Below are 24310 nucleotides of genomic sequence, written 5' to 3' on the forward strand. Positions count from 1 at the left end.
CATTTCTGTTAGTCACATGTCTGTGGAACTTGTTCAGTTTATGTCTGTTGTTGTATCTTATGTTCGTACAAATATTTACACATGTTAAGTTTGCTGAAAATAAACGCAGTTGACAGTGAGAGGATGTTTCTTTTTTTGCTGAGTTTATATACAGCTGGGAAGTACTGCCAGTGTAAACTATGGTATCGCAGAGCTGTGTTTGGTTTAATTCTGTGTATTTATCATTGCAGAGAGAAACTGTTGTAATAATGTATGTTTGTTCCCTCCAGGGTAAGCTGTAGTAATTCATGTTTGATAGCAGTGTGATGTGTTTTATAGTAATGTAATATGTCTGTTGCCTCCAGGGTAAACTGTATGACTACTGGCAGCCTCTGCCTGAGGACGCAGTGAGTAGCAGCCAGGAGAGCAAACACTCCCACAGGGAGAGAGAAGAGGAGAGAGGGGATGAGGAGACAGTCATGGAGTTGGAGGGAGAAGTGGTGGAAGGAAAAGGAGAAGACGAGGAGAGGATTGCAGAAGATGCTTTGTCCATGGAGGATGAAAGACAACAGACACCAGAAAAATACTTGGCCATGGAGGATGAAGAGGGGAAAGTGGTGGAAGGAGAAGAGGAGGATAAGGAGGAGAGGATTGCAGAAAAGGCTTTGGCCATGGAGGATGAACGAGGAGAGACGCCAGAAAAATACTTTGCCATGGAGAAGGAGATTCTAGGAGGGGAGGAGAAGTTGCTGAAGATGGATGAGGAGGAAGAGGAGCGGATGGAACTTACGTTAGAGGAGTCAGGTGAGGAACAAAAGATGGAGGACATGGAGGAAAAACGGACAGAAGTCAAGGCGGAGGAGAGGGTCACAGAAAAAAGGGAGGCAACAGCAGTGGAGGAGGGAAGGAAAGGACAGACTGAAGGAGAGACTGAGGAGAGAGGCAGTTTGGAGAAAGATTCAGAGATGGAGGAGAAAGGTGATGAATGAAAGGAGACTGAGAGAAACCAGAGAAGACTGCAACGGAAGACAACCCGGCTGCATCCATATAGAATTGTACCGGTCTAGGCCAACTGTCATCTAGACTGTAGACTAAAGCTGAATCCAAAATGGCACCCTATTCCCTTTTGACCAGAGAATAGGGTGCCATTAACCCAACTGTCTGCATGTTTTTTCTCAGGTAAATCACTCACTGTGTAGTGAGGAAACGTTACATTATTCGTTTTTTTTTTTCATGCACTTTGTTGCACAATGCAAAAGGCAAATACTATCTACAGAAACTGAGGCAGTTCTATTAATTCATTTTACTATTTGCACTTGTTTTCTATTTTCGTTTGCACTCAATTGAAGTTATTTCTGTTTTTGGAACCGTTCGCTGACTGTGACCCCTCTGGTTATTTTTGTCAGCCAACGTTAAACAGTTTGCATATATGACAATTGTTTTTGACGTTTTTGTTCATTTTGGTGTTCAGCAGCATTCGGCAGGTTTTTTTCCCGACTGTTCGACAAAATTTTTCTTGTGGCAAGCTGAAGTTTGCTAGCCGAAGTCTATGCCCCTTCGTCTGTGATTGGTCAACAGTAGGGAGTCTTCAATGAAGTGTGTTGTCATTCAATGACAGACTACTAGTTCATGGACATTTTTTCACTTGAGATATACTGTACCAATCATCTTGGATGAAAAGTTGCGCAACTAAGACTTCTGGAAACTCAAATGTGTAATTGATTTATCTTAGATTCATTCTGACTAATTTGAAGAGTGTACTGGCTATGGCGTCTTAAGAGGGACAAAGAGTAATATTGCTGCCTTATTCTCGTTTTTCAAATGAATGTATTCTAACGGAATATGCGAGCGCAGCCGTTCACTTCGCCTAGCCGAGTTCTGCTTGGAGCAAACCCAACCTATGTATGAGAACGCCTTAACTGGGCGCTGTTCCAATGAGTTAGCCAGCTAACTGCCCAAAATGTATAAGAAAATTCATTTTTGCTAAATGTAGACTTAAAATGGATACAGTATACTTGACTCGACAACTTATACTGAAGACAAAATTATAAATGCAATGTGTAAAGTGTTGGTCCCATGTTTCATGAGCTGAAATAAAAGATCCCAAAAATGTTCCATACGTACAAAAAGCTTATTTCTCAAATTTTGTGCACAAATGTTTACATCCCTGTTAGTGAGCATTTCTCCTTTGCCAAGATAATCCATCCACCTGACAGGTGTGTCATATCAAGAAGCTGAGTAAACAGCATGATCATTACACAGGTGTACTTTGTGTTGGGGACACTAAAAGGCTACTCTTAAAACATGCAGTTTTGTCACACAACACAATGCTACAGATGTCTCAAGTTTTGAGGGAGTGTGCAATTGGCATGCTGACTGCAGTTATGTCCACCAGAGTTGTTGTCAGAAAATGTTATGTTAATTTCAATTGACTGATTTCAAATTGTTGCATGTTGCGTTTATTTTTATTCAGTATATGATAATGGTGGTCCGCAAACAAACGTTAAAGGTGCATGCTGCCACCTACTTTGCTGGAGTGTGTGGTCGTTCACGGTTTACAACATTGGCTCCAAATTTCAAAATCCTCCTACCTAACTCAGTACTTCTGAGAAAATTAAAAAGAGCCATACTAACGTCTAGTAGACCCTGGCCCCATCCCCAAAATCCCATCCAACCTCAATGACCCTACACTTCAATCTTTCCCTCTCTTCAACATACAACAGTATAACACATGTTATTTTTGCATGTTATTTTTGCATTAATGTGTCACATCAATTTGCAAACGATGTAAAAATATCAGAGTTAATAAAGCCACATACAAACATGGTCTCTTTTTGTTTTCTTGAGTAAGGCAGCTCCAAATGCAGGTGTTTCAGCCTAGCTCAGTGCTTTCTGTGATGGTGGGGCAAGCCAGCAGAAAATACGGAGCGTTGCGCCGTGATTGGCTCAGTGTTCTGTCACTCATGGGGACTTTACGTCACTGCCAAGTGTAAGAGGAGACCTTGCAAATTCTCGCCCTTCGGGTGTTATATTAGAAGTGCCCATTCAAGAAGGCTCAAGATCATTGGCCACAGATAAAATTACTTTAGATCATGTTATATGTACAGCAGCTTTGAGTCGACTGATCATGTCAACATACTTTCACAATCTTAGCTAATAGTCATCATGAATCAAGTCGACAATCTACTGGCAAATCCTTTTTAATCCTTGTCATATGAAGAGAAGTTATAGATTAAACGTATCGGTGCTCATCGGCCATTGGACATAAACATTACACAAGTTGGAAATCGCAAATTCAACAAGTGGTTTGGAAGGAATCAGTGACAGTGGCTGTGTGGTCCCAAATCTGGGATTAAGGGGCTCTTTTCCAAATTTAAAATTCTAAACATTAGCCATGCTGATTTAACATTAGCCATGCTATCAATGAAGCAGGATTTGTGCCACGCTCAAAACAACTAACTCGGAACTGCGAAAACTTGACTTGACTTCAGTGAGTTCAAGACAACTGGGAATAAACAAGCTCCAACTGGGAAAATACRTTTTGAACGGTCATCCAATTTGGAATTGTAAATCCAGCCTCCAGTTGTTTTGAAAGCATCATAAATCCAGAGAATGCCAGACTTTGATAACAACATTTTCCCACCAAGGACTGCCGCGTCATCTTCCTGTTCAAGTGAGCACTGCACAACAAAGTCCAAAAATGTATTGTATGCTGCTGCATATATTATGTAATATGCCAGGGAGATATGTACACTGTAGATAAGAAAGTAATAGTGTTGAGTTGAAGTCGGGAAGTTTACATACACTTTAGCCAAATACATTTAAACTCAGTTTTTCACAATTCCTGACATTTAATCCTAGTAACAATTCCCTGTTTTAGGTCAGTTAGGATCACCACTTTATTTTAAGAATGTGAAATGTCAGAATAATAGTACGGAGAATGATTGATTTATTTGAGCTTTTATTTATTTCATCACATTCCCAGTGGGTCAGAAGTTTACATACACTTAATTAGTATTTGGTAGCAATGCCTTTAAATTATTTAACTTGGGTCAAACGTTTTGGGTAGCCTTCCACAAGCTTCCCACAATAAGTTGGGTGAATTTTGGCCCATTCCTCCTGACAGAGCTGGTGTAACTGAGTCAGGTTTGTAGGCCTCCTTGCTTGCACACACTTTTTCTGTTCTGCCCACAAATTTTCTAAAGAATTGAGGTCAGGGCTTTGTGTTGGCCACTCCAATACCTTGACTTTGTTGTCCTTAAGCCATATTGCCACAACTTTGGAAGTATGCTTGGGGTCATTGTCCATTTGGAAGACCCATTTGCGATCAAGCTTTAACTTCCTGACTGATGTCTTGAGATGTTGCTTCAATATATCCACATAATTTTCCTGCCTCATGACGCCATCTATTTTGTGAAGTGCACCAGTCCCTCCTGCAGCAAAGCACTCCCACAACATGATGCTGCCACCCCCGTGCTTCACGGTTGGGAAGGTGTTCTTTGGCTCCCCCTTTTTCCTCCAAACATAACGATGGTCATTATGGTCAAGCAGTTCTATTTTTGTTTCATCAGACCAGAGGACATTTCTCCAGAAAGTACAATCTTTGTCCCCATGTGCATTTGCAAACCGTAGTCTAGCTTTTTTATGGAGGTTTTGGAGCAGTGGTAAGCGGCCTTTCAGGTTATGTCGATATAGGACTCGTTTTACTGCGTATATAGATACTTTTGTACCTGTTTCCTCCAGCATCTTCATGAGGTCCTTTGCTGTTGTTCTGGGATTGATTTGCACTTTTTGCACCAAAGTATGCTCCTCTCTCTAGGAGACAGAACGCGTCTCCTTCCTGAGCGGGTTGATGGCTGCGTGCTCCCATAGTGTTTGTACTTGCGTACTATTGTTTGTACAGATGAACGTGGTACCTTTTTAGGCGTTTGGAAATTGCTCCCAAGGATGAACCAGACTTGTGGAGGTCTATAAGTTTGGCTGATTTCTTTTGATTTTCCCATGATGTCAAGCGAAGAGGCACTGAGTTTGAAAGTAGGCCTTGAAATACATCCACAGGTACACTGCCATTTGACTCAAATGATGTCAATTAGCCTATAAGAAGCTTATAAAGCCATGACATAATTTTCTGGAATTTTCCAAGCTGTTTAAAGGCAGTCAATTTAGTGTATGTAAACTTCTGACCCACTGGAATTGTGATTATTTCACTTAATCTGTCTAAACAATTGTTGGAATAATTACTTGTGTCATGCACAAAGTAAATGTCCTAACCGACTTGCCAAAACTATAGTTTGTTAACAAGAAATGTTTGGAGTGGGTAAAAAACTAGTTTTAATGACTCCAACTTAAGTGTATGTAAACTTCCGACTTCAACTGTATGTTGTGTAGTAAGATGTTAGTAGCCCATGTGCCTCACCCTAATAATTTGGTCTATTTACCCCTCTTCATTTTGCCTACCATTCTGAATGTTCTACTGTAGCCTATAACCTGTTTTAGAGAAATGAATATTGTAAGAGCTTTCATTTTCTGCTTATATGCCCCCTTTATTTATCCTACGGTTCTGACTTGGGGTACAGAGAGAACACTGTTAGAATGGCCCATGTTCTGAATCCTGTCGCTGTACATTTCAAAAATGCTAAACAAATAGTTATATTGACTAACGTTACTTCCGTCCTAGCACGCTCATTAATGTCTTAATTGAAATTAAGGATTGCCTCTTATCCGCTTATCGTCCCCTTATGCCATAGTTTGTACACCTCAATTGTCATTAGAAACCTCATTTGTTTAAGCAAGTCAGCCATATCAGCTATGTATTTTTAAAAGGCAGTAAATGAAACTGAATGAACTGTTTCGCTGCCAGACAAGGCTCCGCTGATAGCCAGGTGTAGCAGCGGTAAGATGTTGGGATTGCTGTTGGGACAGCTTTATGTAGGCCCTAACAGTTTGTGGGTACCGTTTGTCACCGTTAAAGTGCAATTAATGTATTGTTTAGTGTTGCGTTGTGTAGTGGCTTTTCTGGCATGCATCCCACCTCTTTTTTTTTTTTTTGCCCCACCAAGATTTACATGCTAAAATCGCCACTGGTAAGAATACATTAAGAAGTAGAGATGCTGTTCTCACGAGAAAGGATAACGGTATTGGATCAATTTTGGACTGTGTACATGTACTCTTGCATGTGTGAACTAAAATATTGTTCTTTGATGGCTAAATAACAAATCATTCATTCTCTCTTCCTCCCCACCCTCATTGGTTGCACTGTTGCTATGTAGTGGAAATAGTTTTCATATCTTCACATCCCTATGTAAAGAAAAAGGAACTTGACCATGCCAGCTAGAGATGAGTGAAGAATACAGTAAAAAGTGCTGCCAACTAGAGATCGACCGATAATCGGTCGGGACGGTATTTTGGGGTGATATTAGCACTTTTCTATCGGCTATCGGTCCTTGACTATCTCTCCTGTACTCTGTGCTGCAACATCTTTCAGAATTCTATCATCCTGTTATGAAGCCATAACTTCTGGTGTGTGCGTGTCTTAGTTTGTTTTTTTTAAAGCATTTTTTATCCTTGCTTGCCATTTCATACTTTTCCACGTGGTGGTGCAGTTGTTACATAAAACCGACAATGTGTCCTCAACCGATATACAGACAGACCCCAATACAGAGGCATCTCGAGGGCTGCGTTTAGACAGGCAGCCCAATTCGGATATACTTCTTTCTCAGTAATTGGTCTTTTGACCAATCAGCTCTGAAAAAGATCTGATTTGAAAAGATCTGATGTGATTGTTCAAAATATCAATTAGTGGGAAAAAATGATCAGAATTAGGCTGCCTGTCTAAACGCAGTCATAGACTCATAAGCAAATGGGCAAAGTCCACACATGGAACACTACTGCAGGTGGAATGAATGAAGGCCAAATTCACATTATTCACTGAACTTTATCATGGTGTGGTTTTGATTTTAGCAGTGTATAACACTGACTCAAATTCCTGTAATTAATTTGGAATTAAATTTGGAATCAGCCAGTGACTAGACACACAATTAGACTGAGCAATATCAACTTTTAATACCAGTTAAAGACAGATGATTTCACAATGTTGAAAATAGGTATAAAATAAATACTGTGTATGGCATTGGTGGTGCAGCATGTTGATGCAGCAATGTTGAGGTGACATTTTTGTGGTAACTGAAGCCCCATCTCCCTTCTAACCATTGCTATTACAATAGCATATTTAAAGCACATTCAACAACATTGGTCAAATCCAGGGGCACAAAGTTATATCCACAGAAACTTCCAGTCAGGCACACATACATTTTACATATGGGTGGTCCCAGGAATCAAACACACAATCCTGGCATTGCAAGCACCATGCTCTACCAATTGAGCCATACAGAACCACATATCATGACAGAGCCCAGACAGATAGTTTCAATAACAGCACTAAGGAAATCTTAAGTGAAGGGCCCAACTTGAGAGTCTCCTTAACAGAAGATGGTTTCTTAGTGCTGCTATTGGCAGTGTCAGATTGGGCTCCATCAGCATCTTAAGTGGTCCAGCGCCTGTGTTTAATACAATAAGAGGCAATAGATCAGCTAGCAATGCAGCAGCCAGGGGAATACAGAGAGCCCACACGGAAGGGATCTGTTCTGTAACCCAAGGAAGAGCACTGAACGTGCAAAAACAACCAAACACAGCAGGACATAAACAGGTTATCGTCTAATTTTCAGTCGGTATAATGTGAACTTTCTCTCTTGTTTTGCTTATGCTGTGTAAAATAACTCCTGTCATCCCACAGGAGAGGGAATGAAGTAGTGTGTTATTAGTGATCTAGGATTTCTCTCCTTGTGCGTTTGTGTGTGTTCTGATGGTACTGTGTTATTAGTGATCTAAGGTTTCCCGCTAGCCTCCTGTAAAACATCTCTCCCAGGACATGTTAGAGTGTGTTAGAGAGACATTAGGGTCAAACAAGAAGGATGACCCTTCTCCTCCTCCTTCCTTGGCTTTCATTTAAGGAGTGCCTCTGGACAACACACAATCAACCCTAACCCGATCAGGACCAGGGCCTTTGCTCTTGTAAGCAGAAATTAACACTTCATTCACCTTGGTCGGCAGAAATTCAAAACGGCAATGCCTTGAAGATCCTCCCAGGGAGTAGAGGAGATAATAGTGTTAAAACAGCTCCAAACTGAAACACGATTAGCTTGTTTTCTGGACAGATTATCTAGTTGATGGCAGAGAGAAGTCTGGTGGATGAGATGATGTGTGGCCTGTAGCCATTGATCTAAGCGATCTCTGAGAGAGAAGCATTCCTAACTGTTGGGTCATCAGGATTCGTATAAGCAGGCTTTAGTCAATTCACAAGGTGTCATGACACGGAGTGAACATGGGGGCGACCTTCACTCTCATTCACACCAGAGTATGTGAGTGGAGCGGAGTGAGGAGTGGAGCGAGCACAATTTGAGTGCAGAGCGAGTTTCACAAAGGCTAAAAATCTGATCTCTTAAAAGTTTTGTTCATTTTTGTTCTATTATCTATACAATAGTCCCTGTGCCCAAGGAAGCGAAGGTAGCACTCACGTCTATAGCCATGAAGTGCTTTGAAAGGCTGGTCGTGGCTCACATCAACACCATCATCCCGGAAACCCGAGACCCACTCCAATTCGCATACTGCCCTTACAGATCCAAAGAGGATGCAATCTCAATCACACTCCACACTGCCCTTTCCCACCTAGACAAAAGGAACACCTATGTGAGAATGCTGTTCATTGACTACAGCTCAGCGTTCAACACCATAGTGCCCACAAAGCTCATCACTAAGCTAAGGACCATGGGACTAAAAACCTCCCTCTGCAACTGGATCCTGGACTTCCTGATGGGCCGCCCCCAGGTGGTAAGGGTAGGCAACAACACATCTGCCACGCTGATCCTCAACACCGGGGCCCCTCAGTGGTGCGTGCTTAGTCCCCTCCTGTAATCCCTGTTCACCCACAACTGAGTAGCCAAACACGACTCAACACCATCATTAAGTTTGCTCAGGTAGGCCTGATCACCGACAATGATGAGACAGCCTATAAGGAGGAGGTCAGAGACCGGGCAGTGTGGTGCAAGGACAACAACCTCTCGCTCAATGTGAGCAAGACAAAGGAGCTGATTGTGGACTGCAGGAAAAGGCGGGCCGAACAGGCCCCCATTAACATCGCCGAGGCTGTAGTGGAGCGGGTCAAGAGTTTCAAGTTCTTTGGTGTCCAAATCACCAATGAACTATCATGGTCATAACACACCAAGACAGTCGTGTTACACATTTTTCCCCTCAGGAGACTGAAAATATTTGGCATGGGTCCCCAGATCCTCAAAGTTCTACAGCTGCACCATCGAGAGCATCCTGACCGGTTGCATCACCGCCTGGCATGGCAACTGCTCGGCATCTGACCGTAAGGCGCTATAGAGGGTAGTGCGAACAGCCCAGTACATCACTGGCGCCAAGCTTCCTACCATCCTGGACCTATATTCTAGGCGGTGTCAAACAAAAAATTGTCAAAGACTCCAGTCACCCAAGTCATAGACTGTTCTCTCTGCTACCGCACGGAAAGCGGTACCGGAGCGCCAAGTCTAGGACCAAAAGGCTCCTTAACAACTTCCACCCCCAAGCCATAAGACTGCTGAACAATTAATCAAATGGCCACCCAGACAATTTACATGACACGTCCCCCCCCCCCCATTTGTTTTTACACTGTGCTACTCACTGTTTATTATCTATGCATAGTCACTTTACCCATACCTATATGTACAACATAACTCGACTAACCTGTACCCCTGAACATTGACTCGGTACCGGTACCTCTTGTATATTGCCTCGTTATTGTTATTTTTTGTTTCTTACTTTTTTTTTTTTTTTACTATTTTTGCTTCAGTTTATTTAGTAAATATTTTCTTAACTCTTTCTTGAACTGCATTGTTGGTTAAGGGCTTGTAAGTAAGCATTTCACGGTAAGGTCTACACCTGTTGTACTTGGAGCATTTGACAAATACAATTTGATTTGATCATAGATTTTTGCCCAATATGCCTGACATATTATCTCTTTCAATTAGTTTTCCCGTTTTGATAGGCCTAAAGGTTTTTAGGCAAAATAAGCCTATCTATGGAAAAAATCAATGATAGCCTATTGTATAAACTCCCGACGTCCTCAGACATGGATGGACATCGAATACTGACCTGTATCAAGGGTGACCTGGCTGAAATAATAAATGTTCTTTCCTTCGCCTGACCTATTTAGCGTGTATATGCTGTTTAATACTACATGTAGGTTATTTGAAGTGATGTGCTTGTTACAGTCACCTTTTCATATTGTTTATTAAAATACTTTTTGAATTCAAATCATATGGTTTGGTTTCAATACTTCAATACAAAATCAAATGGTAGGTCCAGGTAGTCAAAAAATAGATGGGTGTTGGCTAAATTGAGATTTTAATTAATGGAGCTAATTTGGAGTGGTAGTTTTTTTTCCTGAGAGTGAAGAGTGGTTTTTAGTGGAACTGTTGGAAAGGACATGGTGCCGGGAGCAGCAAGCATCACTCAGTGAGTGATGAGCGGGATTTCAGACGGCTCAGCTCCACTCACATACTCTGATTCACCTTGCCTCCATATTTTTTTATTTTAGTGACCTACCCTTTTCTAATCTCGATGTGGCATGTGGCCCACTAGATAACCAATTGAAAAGAAATGAAAGTAATACTCATCACTATGCAATTAAGAGGGTCTTCACACTGACTAGACTTTTCACAAAAATACCCTCGGCTACACATTATTACTGCAATGTAAACTTGCGAACTTCTCAAGTCTCGACCACTACCTCTGGAGGTAGCGCGTGCCACTAGCCCGACAGTTACCCCCCTCTAAGCAGCGCAGTGTATTATCTTGTTGAGCCAACACTGTTACAGTAAAAAATGTATTAGCTGAGCAATTTCACAGCTAAAATGTCTTCTTTATTATACTAGTTTTATAGAATTTTTACCAGAAATTTGAGTGTCAGTCTTGTTGTGAAGGGTCATGGCAGCCCTACAGGACTCCAATTGCTTCCAATTACCATAGGCCACGCCAAGCGGTTAAGAGCGTTGGGCCAGTAAACAAAAGGTTGCTGGTTTGAATCCCCAAGCTGGCAAGGTGGAAAAGTCTGCCGTTCTGCCCTTGAGCAAGGCAGTTAACCCCCAAAAACAACTGCCCCCTGGGTGCTGATGAAGTGGACATTGATTAAGGCAGCCCCCCACACCTCTGATTCAGAGGGGTTGGGTTAAATGCGGAAGACACATTTTTGTTGAATTAATTCAGTTGTGCAACTGACTAGGCATCCCCTTTCCATTCACACCTATTCCCACTCCCTTAATCACCTCTCTTGCCTTTTTCAAACCTCTGTTTCCCCATACAAGCAGCATGCTTCTCTCTGAGCACTAGTTCACTACTTTGTCACGTCTTCACCTTTATGTTGATGTGTTCCTAATGTTTTCCCTTTTGTATCTCCCTTCCAGACCACCACATCTTTCATATCACACCTAGAGGCCTTACTAGCCCAACTCCTAACCTCCATATTCAACTCCATCCAAACCTTCGCCCCATGTGCCTCTGTATTGTATAATACAGTGCCTTGCAAAAGTATTCATCCCCCTTGGAGTTTTTCCTATTTTGTTGCACTACAACCTGTAATTTAAATGGATTTTTATTTGGATTTCATGAAATGGATATACCTAAAATAGTCCAAATTGGCGAAGTGAAACAAAAAAATTACTTGTTTCAAAARATTCTAAAAAATAAAAAACTGAAAAGTGGTGCGTGCATATGTATTCACCCTTTTGCTAAGAAGCCCCTAAATAAGATCTGGTGCAACCAATTACCTTCAGAAGTCACATAATTAGTTAAATAAAGTTCACCTCTGTGCAATCCAAGTGTCACATGATCTGTCAAATGATCTCAGTATATATACACCTGTTCTGAAAGGCCCCAGAGTCTGCAACACCACTAAGCAAGGGGCACCACCAAGCAAGTGGCACCATGAAGAACAAGGAGATCTCCAAACAGGTCAGGGAAAAAGTTGTGGAGAATTACAGATCGGGGTTGGGTTATAAAAAAATATCAGAAACTTTGAACATCCCACAGAGCACCATTAAATCCATTATTAAAAAATGGAAAGAATATAGCATCACAACAAACCTGCTAAGAGAGGACCGCCCACCAAAACTCACAGACCAGGCAAGGAGGGCATTAATCAGAGCGGCAACAAAGAGACCAAAGATAACCCTGAAGGAGCTGCAAAAGTCCACAGCGGAGATTGGCGTATCTGTCCATAGGACCACTTTTTAAGCCGTAAGCGCCACAGAGCTGGGCTTTAGGGAAGAGTGGCCAGAAAAAAAGCTATTGCTCAAAGAAAAATCAAGCAAACACGTTTGGTGGTTGCCAAAAGGCATGTGGGAGACTCCTCAAGCATATGGAAGAAGGTACTCTGGTCAGATGAGACTAAAATGTAGCTTTTTAGCCATCAAGGAAAATTATATGTCTGGCGCAAACCCAACACCTCTCATCACCCCGAGAACACATCCCTACAGTGAAGCATGGTGGTGGCAGCATCATGCTGTGGGGATGTTTTTCATCGGCAGGGACTGGGAAACTGGTCAGAATTGAAGGAATGATGGATGGCGCAAAATACAGGGAAATTCTTGAGGGAAACCTGTTTCAGTTTTCCAGAGCTTTGAGACTGGGACAGAGGTTCACCTTCCAGCAGGACAATGACCCTAAGCATACTGCTAAAGCAATAATCGAGTGGTTTAAGGGGAAACATTTAAATGTCTTGGAATGGCCTAGTCAAACCCAGACCTCAATCCATTTGAGAATCTGTTGTATGACTTAAAGATTGCTGTACACCAGCGGAACCCATTCAACTTGAAGGAGCTGGAGCAGTTTTGCCTTGAAGAATGGGCAAAAATCCCAGTGGCTAGATGTGCAAAGCTTATAGAGACATACCCAAAGATACTTGCAGCTGTAATTGCTGCAAATGGTGGCTCTACAAAGTATTGACTTTGGGAGGGTGAATAGTTATGTACCTTCAAGTTCAATTGTTTTGGTCTTATTTCTTGTTTGTTTCACAAGAAAAAATATCTTCAAATTGGTAGGCATGTTGTGTAAATCAAATGATACAAACCCCCCCAAAATATATTTTAATTCCAGGTTGTAAGGCAACAAAATAGGAAAAATGCCAAGGGGATTTAATGCCACTGGCATTAAACATGGCTAAAAGATTACATTAGCTCTGTTGGAGTCACTTTTATAGATAACTTTGACACCTTTTGGAAACAGAAGATGCTCTACAGGAGTCCATCCAAATCAAATCATCTTGGCTAATGGACTCTGCCCACACATTTCAAGTCTGCGTTGAGACAATGACTTATCAATGACCCAAGCCCAGCTCAGTTAATCCTTACCATTGTGTGGCTGAGTTGTCATAATGCTGCAGAAAATGTACATTATCCTTGGAACGCTGSCAGACACAATGTAAGTAACCTAATTTATGTTCCTCTAACTGCCCTGAATACCTCTGTTGATCCTACAGATTTTGTATGCAGTAATCATGTGCCTATGAACCAGAGTTATAATGTTAGCACTGAGATGGTGTGCACTAGTAGGAAGTTCACTGTGTGCAGCTCACTCTGCACTATCAGCTCAAAAATAAATAACATGAGCATATCTACTTCTGATAAGCTTCAATGTAAACCAATAAAAACAATCAAGCATTCCAGAAAAGTGCAAAAANCAAATCATCTTGGCTAATGGACTCTGCCCACACATTTCAAGTCTGCGTTGAGACAATGACTTATCAATGACCCAAGCCCAGCTCAGTTAATCCTTACCATTGTGTGGCTGAGTTGTCATAATGCTGCAGAAAATGTACATTATCCTTGGAACGCTGSCAGACACAATGTAAGTAACCTAATTTATGTTCCTCTAACTGCCCTGAATACCTCTGTTGATCCTACAGATTTTGTATGCAGTAATCATGTGCCTATGAACCAGAGTTATAATGTTAGCACTGAGATGGTGTGCACTAGTAGGAAGTTCACTGTGTGCAGCTCACTCTGCACTATCAGCTCAAAAATAAATAACATGAGCATATCTACTTCTGATAAGCTTCAATGTAAACCAATAAAAACAATCAAGCATTCCAGAAAAGTGCAAAAATAGCCCACGTTAAACATATGTTGCATATGAAACAAGGTTCATGAAATAAATAACTTGCTAGTAACAGATAACTTGCTAGACATTCATATTCTGACTATCTCTGAAACTCACTTAGATAATACCTTTGATGATACAGTGGTATCAATACATGGTTATAACCAGAAAAGACAGAAATGTCAATGGGGCGGTGTTGCGGTCTATATTCAGAACCACATTCCTGTAAAGCTTAGAAAGGATGTCATGTTAAATACTCTTGAAGTAATATGGCTACAGGTTAATCTGCCTCACCTAAAGCCTATTCTGGTGGGAAGCTGCTATAAACCACCAAGTGCTAACAGTCAGTATATGGATAATATGTGTGAAATGATTGATAATGTATGAGATATCAACAGAGAGGAATATTTTCTGRGTGATTTAAATATTCAAACTGTAACCAGTGCCTGCAACCTGGTTCAGGTTATAAGTCAACCTACAGTACCAAGGTAGTTATAAACAGCACAGGAATGAAGGCAGTTACTTCCAAGGCAGTTACAGTCAATGAACTAATCACTGATCATAATCTTGATGTGATTGGCCTGACTGAAACATGAATTCACTGTGTTAAATGAGGCCTCATCTCCTGGTTACACTAGTGACCATATCCACCGCGCATCCCGCAGAGGAGGAAATGTTGCTAACATTTACGATGGCAAATTTCAATTTACAAACAAAAAACAACGTTTTCGTCTTTTGAGCTTCTAGTCATGAAATCTATGCAGCCTACTCAATCACTTTTTATAGCTACTGTTTTACAGGCCTCCTGGGCCATATACAGCATTCCTCACTGAGTTCCCTGAATTCCTATCAGACCTTGTAGTTATGGCAGATAATATTACCATTTTTGGTGACTTTAATATTCAAATGGRAAAGTCCACAGACCCACTCCAAAAGGCTTTCAGAGCCATCATCGACTCAATGGGTTTTGTCCAACATGTCTCCGGACCTACTCACTGCCACAGTCATACTCTGGACCTAGTTTTGTCCCGTGGAATAAATGTTGTGGATCTTAATGTTTTTCCTCATAATCCTGGACTATCGGACCACCATTTTATTACGTTTGCAATCGCAACAAATAATCTCCTCAGACCCCAACCAAGGATCATCAAAAGACGTGCTATAAATTCTCAGACAACCCAAACATTCCTAGATGCCCTTCCAGACTCCCTCCACCTACCCAAGGACGTCAAAGTACAACAATCAGTTAACCACCTAACTGAGGAACTCAATTTAACCTTGCGTAATACCCTAGATTCAGTCGCACACCTAAAAAAAAAACACATTTGTCATAAGAAACTAGTTCCCTTGTATACAGAAAATACCCGAGCTCCAAAGCAAGCTACCAGAAAATTGGAACAGAAAGGGCGCTACACCAAACTGGAAGTCTTCCGACTAGATTGGAAAGACAGTACCGTGCAGTATCGAAGAGCCCTCACTGCTGCTCGATCATCCTTTTTTCCCAACTTAATTGAGGGAAATAAGAACAATCCTACATTTATTTTTGATACTGTCACAAAGCTAACTAAAAAGCAGCATTGCAAAAGAGAGTATGGCTTTCACTTCAGCAGTGATAAATTCATGAACTTCTTTGAGGAAAAGATCATGATCATTGGAAAGCAAATTACGGATTCCTCTTTAAATCTGCGTATTCCTCCAAAGCTCAGTTGTCCTGAGTCTGCACAACTCTGCAGGACCTGGATCCCAGAGGGAACACTCAAGTTAAAAAATAATCTACTATATTTTCGTTAGACACATTAAGATTGAATAAATATATCATGTCTCTAAACCTAATAAGCTTCATACTTGTACCCTTATTCCAACTTATAACTACTGAAAGGCTGCTTCCTGTGCTGGCCCTCCTAGTTGAACACGGTAATAAATAGGCCTCGTCTATGCCACCGGAGTTGTGTAACACACTCACTAAAAGCGGGCAGTAATAAGACCTCTCTTTGAAAAAGCTCAAACCAGATAACACCTGGGCTACTCCTACTGCTTCTTCCTCGTTGCCCCACGTGCTTCTCGCACACCCCGAGAGCGTTCTGAGTCAGCGGGGTGGTGGCTACTGGGTTTCCTCATTCTCTCCCAAAGTGGGACGATTCTCTCTTTCTCCCCTGACCCATCTGTCTATTCGCCTCCTTGAAATTCATGCTGTCACTTGAGTTACCAGCCCTTTTCAGCTTAGACATCTTCTTATCATTTATCGCCCTCCAGGTTCGCCTTGAGAGTTCATATCACGTTGTCTTGACGCCTTGATTAAGTTTCCTTCCTTGAGGATGGCTCACCTCATCACAAGTGTTCTGGAGTTGACTTTAACCTCCGCCACTGTTACCTATTGATCATTCCTCTCTGCCTCTTCTTCCACTCCTCTCCTCTTTTTTGACTCACCCTCTCACCTTCCCCCCTACTCACAAGGCAGGCATATAACGCTTGACCTCATCTTTACTATATGCTGTTCTTCCCACTAATCTCATTCAACTTCCCCTCCAAGTCTCCGACCACTACTTGGTATCCTTTTCATCCCTCTCGCTCTCATTCCAACACTTCCCCACTGCCCCTACTCGGGATTGGTATCGCGCCGTCCCAAACCTTCGCTCTCTCTCCCCCGCTACTCTCTCCCTCTTCCATTTCCTATCATCGTCTTTCCCTCTGCTCAGAAGCCTTCTCCAACCTATCTCCTGATTCTGCCTCCTCAACCCTCCTTATGCCTCCCTTTTCTGCATCCTTTGACTCTTCTATGTCACCCTATTCCGCCAGGCCGCTCGGTCCTCCCTCCTGGCTCCGTGGCCTCGACGAACTCATTGCAGAAGCTCACAGAACAGGGCGCCGGGCAGCAGAGTGGGAAATGGAGGGAAAACTCGCCTCCCTGGCGGAACCTGGTCTCCTTTCACTCCTTCCTCTCTACCACAACACATCTCCTCTGCTGCTCTCTGCTGCTAAAGCCACTTTCTACACTCTAAATTCCAAGCATCTGCCTCTAACCCATATAGAAGGTCTTTTGCCACCCTTCTCCTCCTCCTGGAATCCCCCCCCCCCCCCCCCCCTCCTCCCTCTCTGCAGAGATACTTCGTCAACCATTTTTGAAAGAGGTCGAACGACATTCGATCCTCGTTGCTAGTCAAACGACAACCGCTGTCTGCTCACACGCCCTACCCTGTGGCTTTGACCTCTTTTTCCCCCTCTCTCTCCAGATGAAATCTCGCATCTTTGTGACGGCCGGCCGGCCCAACAACCTGCCCGCTTGACCCTTCCTCTCTTCTCCAGACCATTCCGGTGAGACCTTCTCCCTTACCTCACCTCGCTCATCAATCATCCTTGACCGGCTCTACGTTCCCTTCCGTCTTCAAGAGAGCGAGAGTTGCACCCCTTCTGAAAAAACCTACACTCGATCCTCCGATGGCAACAACTACAGACCATATCCCTTCTTTCTGTTTTCTCTCCAAATCTCACTTGAACGTGTGCCATCCTTGGCCAGCTCTCCTGCTAATCTCTCTTCAGAATTGACCCTCTCTTGAATCCAATCAGTCAGAGTTCAAGTCTAGTCATTCAAATTGAGACTGCTCTTACTCTGTGTCACGGAGGCGCTCCGTGCAACTGCTAAAGCTAACTCTCTCTTCCTCTGCTCTCATCTTCTAGACCTATCGGCTGCCTTTGATACTGTGAACCATCAGATCCTGCCTCTTCCACCCTCTCCTAGTTGGGCCATCTCCGGCGCGGGCCACGCTTTGGATTGCGTCCTCCTGACAGGGTCGCTTCCTCACCAGGTGGCCGTGGCGAGAATCTGTCGTCCGCCACACCGTGCTCATTCACCACTGGTGTCCCCCAGGCTCTGTTTCTAGGCCTCTCCTATTCTCGCTTATACACCAAGTCACTTGGCTTCTGTCATATCCTCACATGCGCTTCTTCCTATCAATTGCTATGCAGACGACACACAATTCAATCTTCTCCTTTCCCCTTCTGATAACCAGGGCGAATCGCATCTCTGGCATGTCTGGCAGAATATCAGTTTGTGGATGACGAGATCACCACCTCCAAGCTGCTCGGGCAAGACGGAGCTGCTCTTCCTCCCGCGGGAAAGGATCATGCCCGTTCCATGATCTCGCCATCACGGGACAACTCCATTGTGCCTCCTCCCAGTAGTGCTAAGAACCTGGCGTGATCCTGGACACAAACCCTGTCGTTCGCATTACTAACATCAAGCGCCTGGTGACCCGTTCCTGTAGGTTCATGCTCTACAAATTCGGCAGAGTACGCACTCCTGCCTACACAGCGGAAGCGGCGCAAGGTTCCTAATCCAGGCACTTGTCATCTCCCGTCTGGAATTACTGCAACTCTGTCTGCTTTGGGGTCTGGGCTTCCCTGCCTGTGCCATTTAAACCCCTACAACTCATCCAGAACGCCGCACCTGTCTTGTGTGTTAACCTTCCCAAGTTCTCTCACGTTCACCCCGCTCCTCCGCTCTCTCCACTGGGCTCCAAGTTGAGAGCTCGCATTCCGCTACAAGACCATGGTGCTTGGCCTACGAGCTGTGAGGGGAACGGCACCTCCGTACCTTAGGCTCTGTATCAGGCCCTACACCCATAACAAGCGGGCACTGCGTTCAGTCCACCTCTGGCCTGTCGCCTCCCTACCTCTGAGGAAGTTACAGTTTCCCGCTCATTCCAGTCAAAACTGTTGCGCTCTGGCACCCCATGGTGAACAGACACTCCCTCACGACGCGCCGGTCAGCGGAGTCAATTCACCACGCTTCCGGAGACACCTGAAACCCCACCTCCTTTAAGGAATACCTAGGATGAGGGATAAAGTAATCCTTCTAACCCCCCCCCCCCCCTTTAAAAGAGCTAGGATGCACTATTTATAAAGTGGTTGTTCCACTGGATATCATAGGTTGATGCACCAATTTTGTAAGTCGCTCTGGATGAAGAGCGTTCTGCTAAATGGACTTAAATGTAATGTCTAACCCAGAAATATTAAAAAAAACTCATGAGGCGCTATCGAATTCTCCCATTCCGGGTGCCTTTCCAAAACAAATGTAGAAGGTGTGTGCAGCAACTCACTGCCTTCCTGAAGACAAACAATGTATACGAAACGCTTCAGTCTGGTTTTAGACCCCATCATAGCACTGAGACTGCACCTGTGAAGGTGGTAAATGACCTTAATGGCGTCAGACCGAGGCTCTTCATCTGTCCTCGTGCTCCTAGATCTTCGTTGCTGCTTTTGATACCATGATCACCACATTCTTTTGGAGAGATTGGAAACTCATTGGTCTACACAGACAAGTTCTGGCCTCGTTTAGATTCTATCTGTCGGAAAGATATCAGTTTGTCTCTGTAGATGGTTTGTCCTCTGAGAATCAACTGTAAATTTCAGTCTCCTTCAAGGCTCCGTTTTAGGACCACTATTGTTTTCTCTATATATTTTACCTCTAAGTGAAACATTATGTTTCTGAATTACAACTTTCCCTGCTATGCGGAAGAAACACAGCTGGACATTTCGATGAAACATGGTGAAGCCCCAAAAATTGCCTACCTGGAAGCCTGTGTTTCAGACATAGAGTGAGATGGCGGCAAATGTTCTACTTTTAAACTCGGACAAAACAGAGATGCTAGTTCTAGGTCCCAAGAAACAAAGAGATCTTCTGTTGGATCTGACAATTCATCTTTGATGGTTGTACAGTCGTCTCAATAAAACTGTGAAGGACCTCAGCGTTTCTCTGGACCCTTCTCTCTCCTTTTTGACAAACATATATCAAGACTGTTTCAAGGACAGCTTTTTTCATCCACAAACATTGCAAAAATCTGAAACTTTGTGTCCAAAAATTATGCAGAAAAATGTATCCATGCTTTTGTCACTTCTAAGTTGATAAATGCAAACCCTCTACTTCCCGCTACCCGGATAAAGCAATAAATAATCTCAGTTAGTGCTAAACCGGCTGCTAGAATCTTGACTAGAACCAAAGAATGTGATCATATTACTCCAATGCTAGCCTCTACACTGGCTTCCTTAAGGCAAGGGCTGATTTCAAGGTTTACTGCTAACCTACAAAGCATTACATGGGCTTTGCCCTACCTATCTTTACGATTTGGTCCTGCCGTACATACGTACGCTAGTCACAAAGACACAGGCCTCCTTACTGTCCCTAGAACTTCTAAGCAAACAGCTGGAGGCAGGGCTTTCTCCTATAGAGCTCAATTTTTATGGAATGGTCTGCCTATCCATGTGAGAGACGCAGACTCGGTCTCAACCGTTAAGTCTTTATTGAAGACTCATCTCTTCAGTAGGTCCTATGATTGAGTGTAGTCTGGCCAGGAGTGTGAAGTGAACGGAAAGGCACTGGAGCAACGAACCACCTTGCGGTCTCTGCCTGGCCGTTTCCCATCTCTCCACTGGATTCTCTGCCTCAAACTATTACAGGGCTGAGACACTGGCGTACTGGTGCTTCTTCCATGCCATCCCTAGGAGGGGTGCGTCACTTGAGTGGGTTGAGTCACTGACTTGATCTTCTTGTCCGGGTTGGCGCCCCCCCTTGGTTGTGCCGTGGGGGAGATCTTCGTGGCTATACCCTGCCTTGTCTCAGGGATGTAAAGTTGATGGTTGGAGATATCCCTTCTAGTCGTTGGGGGCTGTGTTTGGCAAAGTGGGTGGGGTTATATCCTGCCTGTTTGGCCCTGTATCGTTGAACGGGGCCACAGTGTCTCCCGACCCGTCCGGTCTCAGCCTCCAGTATTTTATGCTGCAATAGTTTGTGTCGGGGGCTAGGGTCAGTCTGTTATATCTGGAGTATTTATCCTGTCTTATCAAGTGTTTGTGTGAATTAAGTATGCTCTCTCTCTTCTTTCTGTCTGTCTGCGTCTTTTTCTCTCTCTGAGGAGCGACCTTAAGCCCTAAGACCATGCCTCAGGGACTACCTGGCCTGATGACTTCTTGCTGTTCCCAGTCCACCTGGTCGTGCTGTTGCTCCAGTTTCAACTGTTCTACCTGCGGTTATGAAAACTTGACCTGTTCACACGGACGTGCTACCTGTCCCAGACCTGCTGTTTTCAACTTTCTAGAGACAGCAGGAGCGCGTAAGATACTCTGAATGATCGGCTATGAAAAGCCAACTGACATTTTACTCCTGAGGTGCTGACCTGTTGCACCCTCTACAACCACGATGATATTATTATTTGACCTTGCTGGTCATCTATGAACATTTGAACATCTTGGCCATGTTCTGTTATAATCTCCACCTGGAACAGGCCAGAAGAGGACTGGCCACCCCTCATAGCCTGGTTCCTCTCTTGGTTTCTTCCTAGGTTCTGGCCTTTCTAGGGAGTTTTTCCTAGCCACCGTGCTTCTACACCTACATTGCTTGCTGTTTGGGGTTTTAGGCTGGGTTTCTGTACAGCACTTTGTGACATCAGCTGATGTAAGAAGGGCTTCATAAGTACATTTGATTGATTGAATGAACTCATCAACATGTATTGATCACATCTTTACTAATTCTGCAGAAAACCTGGGCCTAATATAGTGTATAAGAAGTCATAAAATAAGTTTTGTAGTGATTCCTATGTTGATGATGTAAATCATATTTTCTGGTATGTGGTGTGTAATGAGGAGGCATCAGGGCACACAATTAATGTGTTGTGAAATCTGTTGTGAATGTTTTGTAATGTTWAAAAAATTGTACAACTGCCTTAATTTTGCTGGACCCCAGGAAGAGTAGCTGCTACCTTGGCAGCATCTAATGGGCATCCATAATAAATACAAATAGGGAAGGACCTTCAACAAGCATGGCACTTACACAAATGACTGATGATTGGCTGAGAGAAATTGATGAGAAAATGTTTTGTTGGAGCTGTTTTGTTAGACTTCAGTGTGGCTTTTGACATTATCGATCATAGTCTACTGCTGGAAAAAGGTATGTGTAATGGCTTTACACCCCCTGCTATATTGTGGATAAAGAGTTACCTGTCTAACAGAACACAGACGGTGTTCTTTAATGGAAGCCTCTCAAACATAATCCAGGTAGAATCAAGAATTCCCCAGGGCAGCTGTCTAGGCCCCTTACTTGTTTCAATCTTTGCTAATGACACGCCACTGGCTATGTACTGTATGCGGATGACTCAACACTATACACGTCAGCTACTACAGAGAGTGAAATCACTCCAACACTTAAACAAAGAGCTGCAGTTAGTTTCAGAATGGGTGGCAAGGAATAAWTTWGTCCTAAATATTTCAAACACTAAAAGYATTGTATTTGGGACAAATCATTCACTGAACCCTAAACCTCAACTAAATATTGTATTGAATAATGTGGAAATTGAGCAAGTTGAGGWGACTAAACTGCTTGGAGTAAMCCTGGATTGTAAATTGTCACGGTCAAAACATGTTGATACAACAGTAGCTAAGATGGGGAGAAGTCTGTCCATAATAAAGCGCTGCTCTGCCTTCTTAACAGTACTATCAACRAAGCAGGTCCTACAGGCCATAGTTTTCTCACACCTGGACTACTGTTCAGTTGTGGGGTCAGGTGCCACAAAGAGGGACTTAGGAAAATTACAATTGTCTCAGAACAGGGCAGCACGGCTGGCCCTTAAATGTACACAGAGAGCTRACATGAATAATATGCAYGTCAATCTCTCATGCCTCAAGTTGGAGGAGAGATAGACTTCATCACCACTTGTTTTTGTAAGAAGTGTTGACACGCTGAATGCACAGAGCTGTGCGTTTAAACTGTGATCACACAGCTCGGACACCCATGCATAACCCACAAGACATACCATCAGATGTCTCTTCACAATCCCCAAGTCCAGAACAGACTATGGGAGGCACACAGTACTACATAGAGCCCTCACTACATGGAACTCTATTCCACATCAGGTAACTGATGCAAGCAGTAGAATCAGATTTTAAAAAACAGATAAAAATACACCCTATGAAACAGCGGGGACTGTGAAGAGACACACGCATAGGTACAGACACAGGCATACGCACACACGCTAGCACACGCACTCTACACACACGTACTGTACATTGTAATATTTTTGTATGGTGGTATTATACATTTTATATTGTAGATATGTAGTGGTGTAATAATAATAATTATATGATGTACTGTTTTATCTTTTGTTTTATGTGTGATGTAAGTGCATTAATGTGTTTGGACCCCAGGAAGAGTATCTGCTGCTTYGGCAGCAGCTAATGGGGATCCTCAATAAATCCAAATATAAAATCCTCATTGCATTCTGATCAATGTGCCATGATGGCAGCAAAAGTTCTGAACCTAACATAGCTCTTGTCCTTTCAAGCCTGTTACATTCTGAAATTGTCAGCGTAAATTTAAATCTCAACWGTTTTTTTTTKTTGCTTGGCTGCATYGAGCCACTGACATCAGCGAATTATCAATGTTTTCAGTCTCAATTAGCATTTTACCTCATAATGACTTCTATGATATTAATCATATGAATCCTGGTTTATTCTAAGAACTTTAATTTGCTAGTGTAGGCCTAAATGCTCCTTTCTAGCAATGGTTCAGCTAAACGCCAGMATATTGTGAGGATGCAGGACTTGTGTTTATCTAGCTAATGTTACCTAGCAGTGTAGCCTATTTTATATTATGTACAGTATGATAACGTTACATTAAATTCATATAGTGGCTTGCGAAAGTATTCCTCCCCTTTCGCATTTTTCCTATTTTGTTGCTTTAGAACCTGGAATTAAAATTGATTTTTGGGGGGTTTGTATCATTTGATTTACACAACACGCCTACCACTTTGAAGATGAAAAATATTTTTTCTTGTGAAACAAACAAGAAATAACACAAAAAACAGAGAACTTGAACGTGCATAACTATTCACCCACCAAAATCAATACATTGTAGAGCCACCTTTTGCAGCAATTACAGCTATAAGTCTATTTTTTWATTTCACTTCACCAATTTGGACAAAATAGGAAAAACTCCAAGGGGATGAATACTTTTGCAAGGCACTGTATTTGTAACAGAGGGGTAAATGTTCATTGATATGCTAACGTTACTTKATCATGAAGCATGCTAKCTAGCTGGAGTTAGATGTGGATTGTCAGCTAATTTAATATGTAC

The 24310-nt window shown here is 42.9% G+C and overlaps 1 protein-coding gene across 7 annotated transcripts in view; it reads left to right on the top strand.

The window, feature by feature from the left end:
• The window catches only part of LOC111977786 (SMC5-SMC6 complex localization factor protein 2), a 25122-nt gene extending 22316 nt beyond the window's left edge, over nucleotides 1-2806 (top strand). For all 7 annotated transcript variants that reach the window (XM_024007435.2, XM_024007434.2, XM_024007442.2 and 4 more), the window contains exon 16: nucleotides 345-2806. In XM_024007435.2, coding sequence (XP_023863203.1) covers nucleotides 345-968 — 624 coding nt within the window. In that variant the 3' untranslated portion in view covers nucleotides 969-2806. The remainder of the gene's footprint in view (nucleotides 1-344) is intronic.
• Nucleotides 2807-24310: the final 21504 nt, after the last annotated feature.

The sequence above is a fragment of the Salvelinus sp. IW2-2015 genome, linkage group LG18, assembly GCF_002910315.2.
Source record: "Salvelinus sp. IW2-2015 linkage group LG18, ASM291031v2, whole genome shotgun sequence".
NCBI lineage: Eukaryota > Metazoa > Chordata > Actinopteri > Salmoniformes > Salmonidae > Salvelinus > Salvelinus sp. IW2-2015.